General features: G+C 47.0%; 1 protein-coding gene across 1 annotated transcript in view; it reads left to right on the top strand.

Annotated features, from left to right (window-relative positions):
• PPP2R4 (protein phosphatase 2A activator, regulatory subunit 4) overlaps positions 1 to 14,761 on the top strand; it is an 81,317-nt gene that overhangs the window by 51,090 nt on the left and 15,466 nt on the right. Inside the window, exons 6-9 of the mRNA XM_006892468.1 lie at positions 1,843 to 1,942; positions 3,159 to 3,283; positions 4,478 to 4,578; positions 8,815 to 8,922. Of these exons, the coding sequence (XP_006892530.1) occupies positions 1,843 to 1,942; positions 3,159 to 3,283; positions 4,478 to 4,578; positions 8,815 to 8,922 (434 nt within the window). The remainder of the gene's footprint in view (positions 1 to 1,842; positions 1,943 to 3,158; positions 3,284 to 4,477; positions 4,579 to 8,814; positions 8,923 to 14,761) is intronic.

Here is a 14,761-nt window from a genome sequence, read left to right as displayed (position 1 = left end):
GCTGTGAAAACTAGGCCAGGAGCTGATTGTGTAACAGACCACCAACTACTTATATGCAAATTCAAGCTAAAGCTGAGGAAAATTAAACCAAATCCGAGGCAACCAAAAAAAAAGAATAATAAGTTTAAAAAACCCTCAACAACTTAGAGAAGCCCCTGGCAGCATTATAGCATGCTCTGTCCCCAAAGCCCCTCACCTCTTAGCCTGATTCTGTATTCTATTAAGCTCTTTGATTAGTAGTCATGTTAGTTAGGTTGACTTGAACCTTGAAGAGAGGGAATGTATAGACACCTTGAAAGAGAAGTGTTCTTGAGTTCAGGGAGTGGCCTGTGTAGTGAAGGAGGCTATGGTTGAGTCAAATTACCTTGGTAACCTTTCCACTCTGTGGTGGGCAAATGCAAGAGCCGATGTGCTTTTGGGGCCCTTTCATTGCCCAGGGATTGTAACCCTCAAGAGGCATTACAGGCCACAGAAGAGAAACTCCTGGTTTCTGGGTAAATTTTGTCCTCTGATTGATCTCCAGCTTTTGGGGAATGTTTTATTTGGGGCTTCATTTTGCATACCTTTAGGGTAAAGCATTTTTTACTAAGACCAAGAGGGAAAAATCCCAAGAGAAAGATTAACCAGGTCAGCATATGGGGGTTTTGTAAGCATGTGTTCTGAGACACGTATGTGCCTCTCTGTGCTGTTTGATTGGACTCTGGCTCATCATAACTGAAACGGTTGCAGGTGAAAGTACCTGGGTAGGTGGCCAAGCTTTCTTGTGTAGAAACAGGGTGGAAAGTCACTGAAATAATCTCTCCTCACCTTCCTCCAAATAGGTTTTTAGATTCAACAAATTGCACAATACATTCCAAAGTTTCTCTTGTGATGATAGTTCCTATGAGGCATGACTAGAAGAGGAAATGGGAATTCCTTCTGACCCTGAGTTTTCAGTCCTGATTTTAGGAGCCTTCTGTAACTCCTCATGCTGCTTTTCAGATTCTGAGTTCCATACTGTGGCTGTTTAGGCCTATTTGACTTTCAGCCTCATCTTGTTCTACTTTTTCTTAGTCCTTCCATTTTAGCTGTAATAGTTTTACTAGAATGTTCACACAGATAAAAGTTTTTCTTAACACTCAGAGCCTTTGCACATACTGGCTCTTCTTGCTAGACTGCTTTTCTTGCTATTCTCACCCCCTTCCTTCGGGAAACCTTCCTTGAATCCTTATGCTAAGGCCCACCTGTGCTAGCACCCTGTACTTCTTCAGAACTAGAGTCATCATCATGAGTGCATGTTTAATAAATTATGAGCTCTCTGAGGGCAAGGACTCATTCTCACTGTCTTGTCTCCCCAGTGTCTGGGATTGATGGTGATTGCCCACTTAATAGGTGCTCAATAAATTGAGTAGAATGGATGAGTTCCTTAAATTGTAAAGTAGTATTTGAGCTCTGGTGGAATAGTGGCAAGAAACTGCACTGCAGTCCTGAAGGCATGAGGTTTGAGGCCACCAGCTGCTCCGCAGGAGAAGGATGAGCATTCTTCTCCTATGTGATTAACTGCCTCTGAAAAACCCACTGGAGGGTCAGCTATGGCTCAGTTCCAACTCTACAGTACACAGCAACAACATGTGACTGTTTACAAAGTTGAGATTCGGCCTCTTAGGAGTGAAACAGTACTACTGCTGATTCTTGAAAGAGGCTAGGTCTTTCATGGTAGAAAATTATCTCCATTTTCCCCATGTTGATCTTCTTCCTCATTCGGGGCAGTTATTAGTGATTTGGACTCTGGTGGGACCAGGAAGCAATCCCACTTCATTTTTTGAAATACTGTAGATTTCAGCTATTCTTCTTTCCCTACAGGGCATGAAGCAGCCTTTGCTGCTTTCCTCTGCTGTCTCTGCAAGATTGGGGTGCTCCGAGTGGATGACCAAATAGCTATTGTCTTCAAGGTGTTCAATCGGTGAGGGGAAGGAGGGCAGCTACTGGGGAAGGGAGTTGAGAGGGATCTCTTTCCTCCTTGTTACCTTGAGTCTAGACACAAGATGCTTGAGAGTTCTGAGTGTCCTGCAGGCCTCTCATCCCTTGTGCTCATCAAACTCTGGCTTGTGGGTGGGTTGTTCATTATTTCTCTGACAGGTTCAAATTCACCTCACAACTAAAATCAAATGAAGCGGTTATCAGAACTGACTGCTAATGCTTGTATGATGTCTATTATGTGCAGATACCATCCTCAGCATTTTACTTATTAACTCATTTAATCTTTTCAGCTGCCCTGTGAAGTAGCAACTGTTATTTCCGTTTTACAGATGGGGGAAAACAGGTCACACAGCTAACTGAAGCCCAGCAGTCAGGCTTTGACTTGCTGCCCCATCTCACCCAGACCACCTACCAGGCAGCACTGGTAGATGCCAGAGGCTCCAGGAGAGTTCTTTTTTTTTTTTTTAAATTTTCAATGAAAATTTACAGAGACTTTGGGTTTCCATTCATTCATTGTTGCACTTTTCTCCCCTCCCAATCCTCCCCCCTAGTATACTACCCTCTTGGAAAAGTAAAGAAAAATTCTTATATTGTTTTAGAAACCCTCCCCCAGGTCCACTCCACTATGCAGCCTTTGCTCTGCACTCTCCAGGAGAGTTCTTCAAATAGCAGCTCCTAGGCCTTGCTCCTGCAGTGCTCATCTACTAGGCCTGTGGTAGGGCCCAGGGGCTGGTGTGTCAAAAAGCTTCACAGGTGATGCTATCCAGCGTCTGATAAACATATCAAGTTTGAATCAGAGAACCTACAAAAATAATCTAACTCACATCAACTTCCACATGTGTAAATTGAGGTTAGAGAAGTTGAGGGTGTTGCCCTAGCTATCTTAGGTTTTTGGGAGAGAATTGAAGGCACTGAAAGGTAGTATCTCAGTTGATGTTTTGTCTTTTTTTTTTGGCTAAAGATTGTGGGGCTTTTGTAAGCATGTGTTCTGTGACACGTAAGAGTATGTAAGGGGGAATAAAATAAAAGCAAATTGCTTTATTTTGAGAGTACCAGCTGATGCACTACTTACAGGTATTAGTTGAAACAGAGAACAGCTATACTCTTGAGCTGTTGTTTCTGGCCTGTTTGTGCTCCCAGTGTCAGAGGATTGAAACTATCTTTTGACTTCTTTCTCCCTCTTCTCCTCGTCTGTGCAGGTACCTTGAGGTTATGCGGAAGCTCCAGAAGACATACCGGATGGAGCCAGCTGGCAGCCAGGGAGTATGGGGACTGGATGATTTCCAATTTTTACCCTTCATCTGGGGTAGTTCACAGCTAATAGGTACTGAGGAGTCACCTACCTCTCTCACCCTTTCCCCCACCACGTTCTATCCCTCCTCCCTATGCTGCTTCCCTGCTATCCTTCCCTCGCCTGCCCAGGGCAGACAGTGACAGCTTGTAAAGCAGGACATTAGACCAGCTATTGACAGAGGCTGTTTGCTGTCGACCTTCTGCTGCTAGCCAGTGTGTCGGGCTGGGGGAGGCGGAGGCAGAGCTCCACAGAGATAATGGAAAGTGACATGGGCTGTAGCAAGGGCGCTCGGCTGGTGCATAATGGACTGGTGTGAAATGCGCCCCAGCTTCTGGCAGCAGCTGTGGGGTTTTATGTTGAAAATGAGGGGCTCTTTTGACTGGTGACCAACGTCATCGCCATTATTATTAAGCCGTATGCAAGGGGGCCCATCAGGGAGCTGCTGCCAAGTGCTGGGCAGTGGGCCCGCTTCCTGTGGGGCTGAGCTGGGCATGCTCTGATGATCCCTCCCTACTTTAAGATGTTTCTCAGGCTGGGCCAGCTCATCAGGATCTACCAGTGGGTAGAGGTGGGGACAGGATGTCTATTTTGTCATAGAAGTAATTGCTTGCGAAATAATAAATGACCATTTGTTGATGACTTGCTCTTGTGTTGAGCACTGCTAAGTGCTTCAGGCAGATTTATCTCCTCAGATCTGTGAAGATGCATCTGTGCTAGCATATGATTACTGTTGTTGTTTGTTGTGACCAAGTATGCAACCCAGAGAAATCCGGCCCAATCCTGTGCCATCATCACCTTTGCCACTAGGCCTAAGCCCAGAGTAGCAGTTGCTGGTATCAGTTCATCTAGCAGAGGGTCTTCCTCTCTTCACTGCCTTTAAATAACACTTACCTGTGCTGGGTGCCATGGTAAGTATTTCCCTCATGGTAATTATTGTCATATATTACTCAGCAACCCAGTGAGAGAGAGGTTGTTGTTACCCCACTTCATTGATGGCGACACAGCTTTAGTGACTCCTAGTCACACAACTAGTGAAAGGCAGAGCAGAGGTAGTTATGTTTGAATACACAAGTGCACATACAGGTTGTTGCTCCCATGAAGTTCTGTGTGGAGAGCATCATGCAGAACTGCAGCCCTAGTGTTGATATTGACCACAACTGGCTCAAGGGGCCTGGGAGGTGTGAGTGTTGGATTCTTAACCATAGGGTGCTTTACTCTTCCCAGACCACCCTTATCTGGAACCCAGGCATTTTGTAGATGAGAAGGCCGTGAATGAGAACCACAAGGACTACATGTTCCTGGAATGTATCCTGTTTATTACCGAGGTGAGGGGGAGAGGAGATGGAAAGTCCCACTGCAGCGTGCTGGCTTTGGAGTGGTACAGAATAGATACAGCTGCTGCCTGAAGATGATAGGGCTGGCAGCAGAAGGGTTAATGAAAAGGAAGGCTCGCAGGGCTCTCCTGGGAGGTTTAGGCAGCCTTTGGCCTTCTAGGATCACTGCCCTTAGTCAGTGTTCTGGGATTAACTGAGTCTCCTGGGACTCTTGAGCTGAGGGATTGAGACTCTGTAACTGTTTGGAGGTTACAAGTCTGAAGGAGCTGGGTGGGTATTGTAGAGGGCAATGTATGTGGTAATCATCCTTTGTGGGGGCTCCCAGGGTCTCTAGAGCCAAGTACTCTATGTCAAATGTGCAGGGTGAAACATTGGGAGGAGTTCAAGAGGCCTTGTGGAGGCAACAGGGAAGAAGCCTGGTGGAGCAGTTAGAACTCCAAAGCCCCTCGTGGTCAACATTCGGCTCAGGCCTCTGCCAGACTCTAGAGGCCATTGCCGACATGTTTTTCAAGTCAGCAAATTGAGCAAGGACTGATGGCTGGGGAGTCGGCTTCTTTCTGAAATCTGCTGCTTTCAGCACTGTACAAGCTCGAGGGCAGGATTTGAGGTCAGCCTCACACATTTCTGGTAAAGAATATGAGCATCTTCAGAGCCCTGAGAAACGCCAAGATGAACTGAACTAGAGGAAGAAGAGGTGCAGATCCTACTGGAGTTCCTCTGTTAAATCTTATTTGGGGGTGGGGCTCGACCTTCATTTGGCGCCCCCTGGTGGCTGGCCAAGCCCCTGGGTCCCTGTCAATAACACTAACAAGGAAGGTCAGGCTCTTCAATTTCCTTGGAGAACATGGAATTAATTTAAAGTTAAAATTTTGTATTTTGTTTGGTTATACTGCTTAAAAAATAAGCACAAAAGCATTTCCATTAATTTGGGACTCAGTTGTCTACTCTAGGAAATCATAAAATGGCCACTAGGTGGTGCTATAGGCACACTAAACTTTTAGTTCCTGGTTAATTGTGGGACCCAATTGCTGTGGTGTGAATTCCAATTCACCAATTGTTTTATCGGTTAGGACTTTTTTAGTGACCCTCCATTGGGTTTTGGGCTGTAAGTCTTTATGGGGGAAGGCCACCAGCTTCTCTCCTGGAGCAGCGGGACCTTTCTAACTGCTGGTCTCTGGTTGACAGTTTATACTACATTATAGTGACTGTAGGGCAGGCTAGAGCAGAACCACTGACTTTACAGTTAGTAGCTGAATACTTTAACCATTCTACCAGCAGGGCTCCTTAAGTAGGGGAGAAATATGCACAAGGAGAGGGCAGAATCTAGAGCTTTCAGCTGTCTCAGATTCCAGCAAGGCTTGACTTTTTGACTCCAGGGCTTAGGAGTAAACTTTAAAGCTTGAGGGGGTGTTGTCCCATGAGTTGAAGTGACTGCAGCAAGACTCCCCTTTTCCACCTAGACAGCTGTACTGTGTTTGCTGTAGTACCCCTGTCTCCTCACCTCCTCCAGTGCCTTGTTTGTAGCACCTGTGAGTGGTGAGTAGAGGACCAGGACTGGACCAGCTCACCCTGACGCGGTCAGAGGCCTCACACTGGCATTGGGACCTGCAGGTCTGTGTGCAGTTCTGTGGCCTTTGATCAAGAAGGAGAGATGTTGCCTCTGGAGACTAAGAAATCATCATGGGCTAGTGCAGCTTTTGTTGTTGTGTGCCTTTGGAGTTGGAACCGACCTATAGCTGATCCTCCAAAACAGCCAGAAGTTGGAAATGGAATGTGACATCCCTTCCTGGGTCTTGCATGGGGATCTACCCTGGTAGCCCTGGGCCTTCTAGCTGAGAGACCCACCTAGTAGGGCTTCTGCTGTCTGAGGAAATGCAGCCTTGGCGCCTTTAAGAGCCAGAACAGGCAGGAAAAGAATTTCAGTTTCAATCTGGCTTCTAAATTTGGAGTTTTGGGAAGGGAGGGATCAGATTTCAGCTGGAAGGGAAGGAGCTGACAGGAAGGCGCTGTGCAGAGCCTCCCCGCCCCCCCCCCCATCCCCCTCAGTTACTGACAGAGGAACCATTTACAAAAGGCCGATTCTCTTGGGAGTGGAGAGGCAGGAACGCAGCGTCTGTGAGTAATTTCCTGCTCAATATGGCTGCTCTGACTCACACGATTCCCCTGGGGTCACTGCGGGACTGCAGCTTGCTTGCTCGTTCTCGCTCTTTCTCTTCTCCCTTTGTGGCTAGAATGAGCTATTTTTTTTCCCTTCTCACCCCGGATTCCTTTTTCGCCAAGTCTATTTTCCTTTCCCAGAGTTAGCCAGTCTCCTTCTGAAGGACTTAGGGAGACCTTGAGCCACTGAAGGCCTCTGGAGATGACCTCTCTTGAGAATGGATGTCTGCCAGTGGAAGTTTAGGCCCAGCAAGACTGTGGAATACTTCACTCTAGTTCTTTCAGCTGCCAGAGGCTGTTTGAGGACCCTTTCTGTGTCCCTAGTTAGTGAGCCTGGCCTAGGAACTGCCGCCCTAACTCCTCTGCTCACCTGCCTGCCTCTGCTGGGAGCCTTGGCTGCACAGACCTCTGGAGCTTCAGCAGCTGGGCAGAGTATCAGGGTGTCCCCAGGTGTTTTACCCACAAGGTCATGTCCAAAAATGATACTAGTGGCACAATTCTAGTGATGCCTAAGCTGTGAGGGGGAGGGCAGGGTGAGGCCCTGGAGCCTGGCCCAATCTCCAGGGACAGAGCCTGGGGAAAGGAAGGGGCAAGCAGGAGAGTATGGAGGGAGGACTTGGGGGCCTATTGAGTGGAACAAAGTTTGGTGAAGGCCAAGCCTTGTCAACTTGTTTACCAGGCAGACATCCTGGAGGAGGTGACTTGGCTAGAGGCATGAGGGAAAAGCATTCTGGGTGAAGGAAGAAACCCAGAAAAGCCCTGTTGGGATTTTCTCTGGAGCTGTGGGCTGGCTTCAGTGCAGGGAAGCCTGGCAGAAGACCTGCCCAATGACAGAACCCAGAGACAAGTTCCTTGGAAACTTGGGGCGGGGGAACAGGGCAAAATTGTTCCTTTTTTGGACTTAAATGTTGAAGTTTTTTAAGAGTTGACCTGACTGGAGAAGGTAAGAGACCAGTGGGTGTTCATCTGGATAGTGAGCCACAGCAGAAGGGTGGGGGTGAGTACCACTAAGGGTGCTTACATGATAGGAGGAGTAGTTGACTTGAGGGCATCTAGCACCAGATGGGGACAGAGCTCTGCTTATTCTTCCTCTTGGGAACCACTCTTCCTTAGCTCCCCTCATTCTCATACAACCTCTTCTGGAACCTTCTACTCATACATGGTCCAAGTTAGTGCTTTCTTGCCAGTGACATTTAACCCCCTTCCTTTTCAGTCGTTCTTCTGAAGCATTGAACTCAGATTGCTGAACCCTGTTCCCCCAGCATAAATGTTTTTCACTATGGAGTTGTGTTGAGGGTATTAGAAACTACTTGGCTAATAAATATAAGTGTCTGGCCTTCTAATATCTGAGAGATACACTCAGACCTTCATGAAGAGGGACTAGGAATGGTACTGCCGGCTGTGTTTGCTGCTGTGGTTCTGTTCCCACCTTCTGGCCGGGCTCGGCTGACTTTCTGAACAGATCTTCTCCCCAGTCTATTGCAGGTGTCCCCTGCCATGTGGCTGGCCTCTTCATTTCCTCCCTCCCTTTGCCCGCCATGTAGAATGTTTGAGTCTTACCCACCTTGGCCTTCCACTACAGTGACCCCTTCTGCTGATCTTCTACCTTTCCACCTTTTGTCTATGGCGAGTACAGACCAAGTGCCCTATAGTGGAGCTTGCCCTTCATATGAGAACAGCTGGTGAGGGGTATCTGGGCAGGCTTAGGCCCTGCTGCTGTGCTGTTTGTCTGAATGGTGATGAGTCACAGTGCTGGAGAGGCACGCTGTGGCTCCAGGGGAATTGGTGGGAGCTGCACCAGGAGCTTGAATGGAGGTTTTATTTCCTTGTAACTGCTGGATTTGGTGGGACGTGGGAATGGGTCCCCTTTTCTGGGTATGAGAGAAAGAGGGGTGACTGAGGGGGTGAATAAGGACGGTTATGTTTTCCCAGTAAGCCTTGCAGCCAGTAATGTATTTCTGAGTGTATGTGCTGTGGCCTGGGGTCTAAGCTCACATGTGATCATACTGGAGGCGAGTGGGGTTTTGTTTCCAGATTGGCCCCATTCAGCTTGTGGGCTTTCTTTTCCAGATGAAGACAGGTCCTTTTGCAGAGCACTCTAACCAGCTGTGGAACATCAGTGCTGTCCCCTCCTGGTCCAAAGTGAACCAGGGTCTCATCCGCATGTATAAGGCTGAGGTAAGTGGTGACTGGCCAGACTTTGAGCTACCTGGGGGTAGAGCACCCAGCCCTGCTGCCATAGTGAGGAGCTAGGTCTGAGGGCAAAGCAGAAAAGTGGAGTCTCGGTGTCTATCTGATATTTGGGACCCTAGAATCTTCCATTGGTGGCATGGGAAGCTCTGCTTGGTGACTTGAGACAGGTCCCTGCTGCTCCTTGGAGTGCAGTTGGAGGAGGGGTTGTGTCAAAGTTCCCACCTTTCATTTCAGATGACCACACGACCCTGTGCTCAGGCTATCTCTGAGCTTGTCTCTCCCTTGGGGATATAAAATAAAGATGTACTGGGGAGAGTTTCATCAAAGTGCTGCTTCCCAGTCCTCATGTGCACAAGTTCTGGGCAGGTGGGAGGTCTAGAGGCCCCAGTTGGTGGTTTAATGAACTCTTAGGTGACTTTGATGCAGGTGGTTCTCCCTGCTCTCAGCTCCCAGACACAGTTGGCTGGTGGGGAGAAGCTGTGGTTTCCCTGAGATCCTTAGGCTCCTGGGTCACCTCTTCTCCTGCTTTCTCTGAGGAGGCCTTTTTTCTCTGGTGAATGGGGAGGATACATTTCTTTTTCACTCTTTCCTTTCTAGTAGCTCCTCCTGTATCTTGAGCAGATCAATCCTGGTGCTACTTGACCCTTGGCTGGAAAAGAGCCTACTTGTGAAGTTTACCACCTAGAAGAGGATAAGAGGATAGATAGATCCCCCAAATCCTCTCTTCCTCTTCAGGCTGGCTTGATGTATGACTGATGGTATCAGGTACTGTCACTTAGGTGCCTATGTCTTGACCTTTGGCCATCCAGTGTCTTCTGAAAGGGCATTGACTCTGCTTGACTTCAGACCCATTTAGAGAGAGAGAGAGAGGAGCTGGGAGAAAAAGGTGTTAGAAGGAGATGCCAGGGTTTTGTAGCATAGACTCTTCAAACTGAACCAGCACCTTTGTGTGGCCCTGAAGGGGTTAATGATGTTGTGGAACTGACCAGGCTTGGCCCTCTCTCTCCTTTCCGCTCCCGCCCCCCCTCCCCCCAGTCCCCTTCCTCTGTACTTCACATCCTGTGTTTAGGTTCCAACTCACATACCTCTCTAATCTGAGAGGCATCGTTTGCTGGGGCTGTGCGGGCTTCTTCCGGCTATAGTCCGCCTGCCTGGCTCTCCACTTTGGCTCTGCCTGGCTGGACAGCACTGGGTCATTGCCCTTTGGGTGTCCTGCTGTTCCTGACACACCTGCTCTGCCCAGTCCTACAGTGAATTCAGATGAGGAGCTCTGGTGCTTAGCTCCCCTCCATCCTGATATATCAAAGACCCAACTCTGTTGACTGCTTTTCTTTGCTTGGGATATTAATTGCTGTCCTTCTTGTGGGTCTCATAGTTGAGTGACTTTAAAGTTATCTTGGCACTAGTGGTGTAGCAAGCTGCATCGCCAACCCAGAGGTCTTCCTGTCTCCAGTGGTTCAAATCTGCCATCAGCTCTGAGGACAAAGATGGATCTTCTGGTTTCTTTTTGTTGTTATGTTCCATCGAGTCCCCTGTGACTCATAGTGACCTTCTGAACAATAGTTTGGAGCCATGCCATATCTTGAGCCAATCTCGGTGTCTCTGACACACCTGCGCCTCCTTGCCACAGTCACCATGTCAACCCATCTCCTCTAGGATCTTCCTCTTCTGCACCATCCATCCACTCTTCAAGGCATGATGTTCTTCTCCAAAGACCTCAGAAATCTGATGTAGTTCATCTTAGTTTGAAGACTCCACTAAAGTCTTCCGGTATCATGGCAACATGCAAGTCTTCTCTGAAAGATGAAGGGTGGAGGCACATGAACGAGGTGCACAGGCTGAGAATTGAACCTGAGTGTCTCCCACTTTAAAGGTTTAGCTTTTCAAGGAAGGGAAACCAATGAAGCTCGAAGTAGATCATCACATGTTTTTCTGACATTCTTCTGGATAAGTTCAAACCATCAATATATTGGCCAACAGTTGAGTGCTTAACTATTTGTGCCACTCAAGAGCTTCATGATAAAGCCTCATGGAGCAATGTATGTCAGTCTCAGCATTTCTAAGAACAGAAGATGGGAACATTCAGTTGCTAAACTGAATATTAAGACAAATGAAAAGAAGCAAAGACAAAGAAGACAATTTCTTAAGTTTCTGAGTTTGCAAATGAGACTAGTATGAGAAGTGATGAAAAGCAAAATTTCAGAGCTAAAAACAAGGATAATAAATACAGGAATATTATTGCTCTTTAGTGTAAAAAAATGTTTTCTTGATGCAGGCCCCCTGTGAACAGTGCAAGGGACCTGACTCCTCTTCTGATGCCTTGCTCTGCTTTCTGGAGGCACAGAGCTTCAGTAGGACAAAGAATGGGAGAAGAGCAAAAAACTTCAACGTAGCAGTGGTACAGCAAGAACTAAGCAGATTGCAGTGAGAAAGTGAGAACATCTGTGTATGTTGACTGTGAGCACAGTGATTAGAAACTGACACCAACTCAGGACAAAACAGAGGGTACACTGGTGGGTAGATAATGGAATGTCCTCCTTGAACATAGTCCTGGGGTCACTTTGTATATAGGGGACCTTCAGTCACCCCAAGCCTGGGCTTCATCATAGAATAGCTTTGCAACTCACTGACTTTAGTTTATGAACACTAGTCTTTTGTAATGTTCAGTACTTGTTAATAAATTACTTGCAAGTTCTGCCTTGGATTTTTGGTCCATGGTAGTTCATTGAGTTTCATGTTCCTTGATCAGAAGGGCCAAGAAGTGCTTTCTTAGGCCAGCTCTTTGTCAACATGGAGGACCTCAGCAGCCTACCAGTCTTAAAGTTTAGGAATTTAGCAAAGCCAGGGCCTACCAGTCAGTTGGCCTCTCTTAGCTGGCACAGAAGCCTGGCTTTAGATGTCCTTTCTCAGATGGCCTAAGGATTTGGGACTAACTGCACCCCCAAGCTACCTGTCCTGGACTTTTTGGGCTGATGCACCTAATGCATTCAGGGAACCTTGTGTAGCCTTCCTTGAGGGCTGTCACTGCTGGCACTACTCTCAGAGTGTCCTTTTCAGAGCCAGAGAACCCATTCTCTGCCTTGAGTCACTGTGATCCAGCTCTGGTCTAGCTTTCTGGCCTAAACTCTCAGCTGGAAGGTCTATAAGAGATCAAGCTGAAGCTATTATTTTGTCCACTGTGTAGGGTTAACTAATCTGGACTTTGCTAGGGTAGAACCTTGACCAGAGATTTCATTCTGCTCTGCCCTGAGGTTGTAGGCTTCTTTGCCTAAAGCAATCTCACCTAGCTCCTTGCCTCTCCAATGACCTCAGAGAAGCTTGTTTTTGAGACCCCCCCCTTGGTGTTACTCCAGATGAGGGTCCCTGTGCATGGAGTGGAGAGGCCCTCTGCATTTGCCTCCACCCCCTAAACCTCTTGACTTTTCAGCTTCTCGTGAATGAGAAGGAGAAGCAGGCTGACCTTTGACCCTTGCTGGAATTCCAGGGCCCTGGGGGCCCCTTTTCCCAAACTCTCACCACTTCTATGATGACATAAACACAATGGCAGCTGCCTTTGCCTCTGGTCCAACTCTGCCGCTGTTCCTCCCACCAGAGACCTCCCTAGCTGCCTGTTCCCCACTTTCTCTGCCCAAAGCTTGGATCTACACTGTTGTTCCTACCTTGCTCCCACGTTATAGCTTAGACCTCTCTTCTTCTATTGGTATAATAAGCCTTTCCTTTCCCTGTTCCTCTGTCGGTCCCCTTGTGAGCCTTGTGCGTGACCCCCTCTCCATACACATAGCTGGCTTAGACGCCCTCATTTCACTTGCCTCTGCCTTGTTTCTGCATCTGAGTACTGATGTTAGGGAACCTGGACCCAGTCACTAGATGCAACACCTCTTTACCCTTCTACATTTACTACAAGTTGAAATCCCAGCTGTATATTGGGACCTTTCTTTCTCATCTGTAGACCAGAAACCTTGTTCTATGGCAGCCATGAAGTGCTCAGTTCATTCTCTTTGTTAATGTGGCCAAAGGTATGGGAAGAGGCCCTGGGCCAGCCTGGCAGATTCCCACATGCTTGGAGCTGTTGTGTGTTGAGAGCTAGTCTGTGTGGTAGGCACAACTGGGCCAGGCACGGGCACACTGGGACCTGTGGTTTGATCTTTTCCTATACTGTGCAGTACGGAAGGAATGCCCAGGCTCAAGGGATGCTGGTATAGAGACTGTGGACCAGACCAACTTCTGTGTAGGTTCTCCCAATCTCTTCATCTCCCTTCCCCTTCCAGACTCTGGATTTGAGGGCCAAGCCTGACTAGGGTCAGGGAGTGCATTTGGGCCCCTGCTCAGTGAGCTCTCTGCTCAGTGCTCTTTTCCCCTGCTCCCCATACAGAGTTGCTGGGAATTGCCCTGGGGGGGGGGGGGGAAATGGATGGTCAGCTGTTTCTTATTGTCTTACTCTGAAGTGCCAAGATGCCTTTTTTTTTTCTGTAAAGAACTGAAAGTCTGAGAAAATGGGCCTTGGCCTCTTGTTAGGCCAGTGTACAAATATCCTTGAGTGTCTTCCACAGGGCCCAGAGTCTGGGCCCTCACCCATGTGATTTGGAAGAGATCTTTTGTTCTTTCTAAATTTTATTTGTTGTTGTTGAGAAATATATACAATGAAACACACACCAACTCAGCAGTTTTTATATGTACAATTTAGTGACATTAATCCCATTCCTGAAGCTGTGTTACCATTCTCACTCTCGTTTTCTGAGTTGTTCCCCACTCATTAACATAAACTTACTGTGCCCTGAGGGTTCTGTCTGATTTTTTGAGTTGCTGTTGTAAATTTGATATTCTTTGTAGAAAGTTCTTTAAAGAGCATAATGCTCAAGGCGGACCTTTTTTAATAATTGAATTAAATTATTGTTCAGTTTGAAGAAAACTTGGGATATTTTTTATTTAAAGTTTATTTCAAGAGGGAGCTATGGGAAGAAGTTGCGCTATAGTCCTGAAGGAGCACAGTTTGAATCCACCAGATGCCCCACTAGAGAAGAAGGGGCAGTCCCCTTCTGTACCAGTTGGATCTGATTTGACTGTACACAACAAGGGGGAGGAAAACAAGTTTATTTCAAGTCAATTTCACGGGTTCATCGACATTCCATGACTATAAAGTTCAGAGCCTGAGAATCAGAAATTCTTTTTCCTTTTCCCTCTTCTTTAATCAGGTTGATATATGGAATCTTTGCTCATAATAGTAAGTTATTCTTTTTTCCCTGCTAGTTTATGTACAAAACTTGAATACAAATTCGGATAAATTCTTTCAATTTCCCTCCCCCCATCAAATTGTATAACCCAGTGATTAATGCCCCTACTCCCCCCTGCACATCCACATTCCTCTGCTTCCAGCCTCTCTCACCCCTCCTGGATCCTTATACTCATTCTACAATAACAGTTTTATACAATACTTATCCTTGTGAGACTGAGTTAGTTCACTTAGCATAATGCTCTCCAGTCCCTCCCAAATTAGGTAATAATTTACAGAGTTATGGAATGATTTGGAAATTAGAATGGATTGAGAAATTATGGTACATAATGGTGCATATGGTACACACAATGAAGTACTATGCAGCACACAGGAGCAATAACTTTGCTCATAATAAGTTAATGGTAGCTGGGCACCATCTAGTTCTTCTGATCTCACGAGAAAGGAGATAGCTGTTCATGGAAGGAATTAGTCATATATTCTGTATCCTCCTGTTCTGGACGCCTCTTTTGTTCCAAGTGAATAGAGACAAATTACTATATCATGAATGGCCTCTTACTAAGACCCTGTTGTTGTTGTTATGTGCTGTCGAGT

This window comes from Elephantulus edwardii, unplaced genomic scaffold (genome assembly GCF_000299155.1).
Source record: "Elephantulus edwardii isolate Elephantulus edwardi_28Jun2011 unplaced genomic scaffold, EleEdw1.0 scaffold00116, whole genome shotgun sequence".
NCBI lineage: Eukaryota > Metazoa > Chordata > Mammalia > Macroscelidea > Macroscelididae > Elephantulus > Elephantulus edwardii.
Note: the sequence above shows the minus strand (reverse complement) of the source record. Positions and strands in the feature narration are given on the sequence as shown.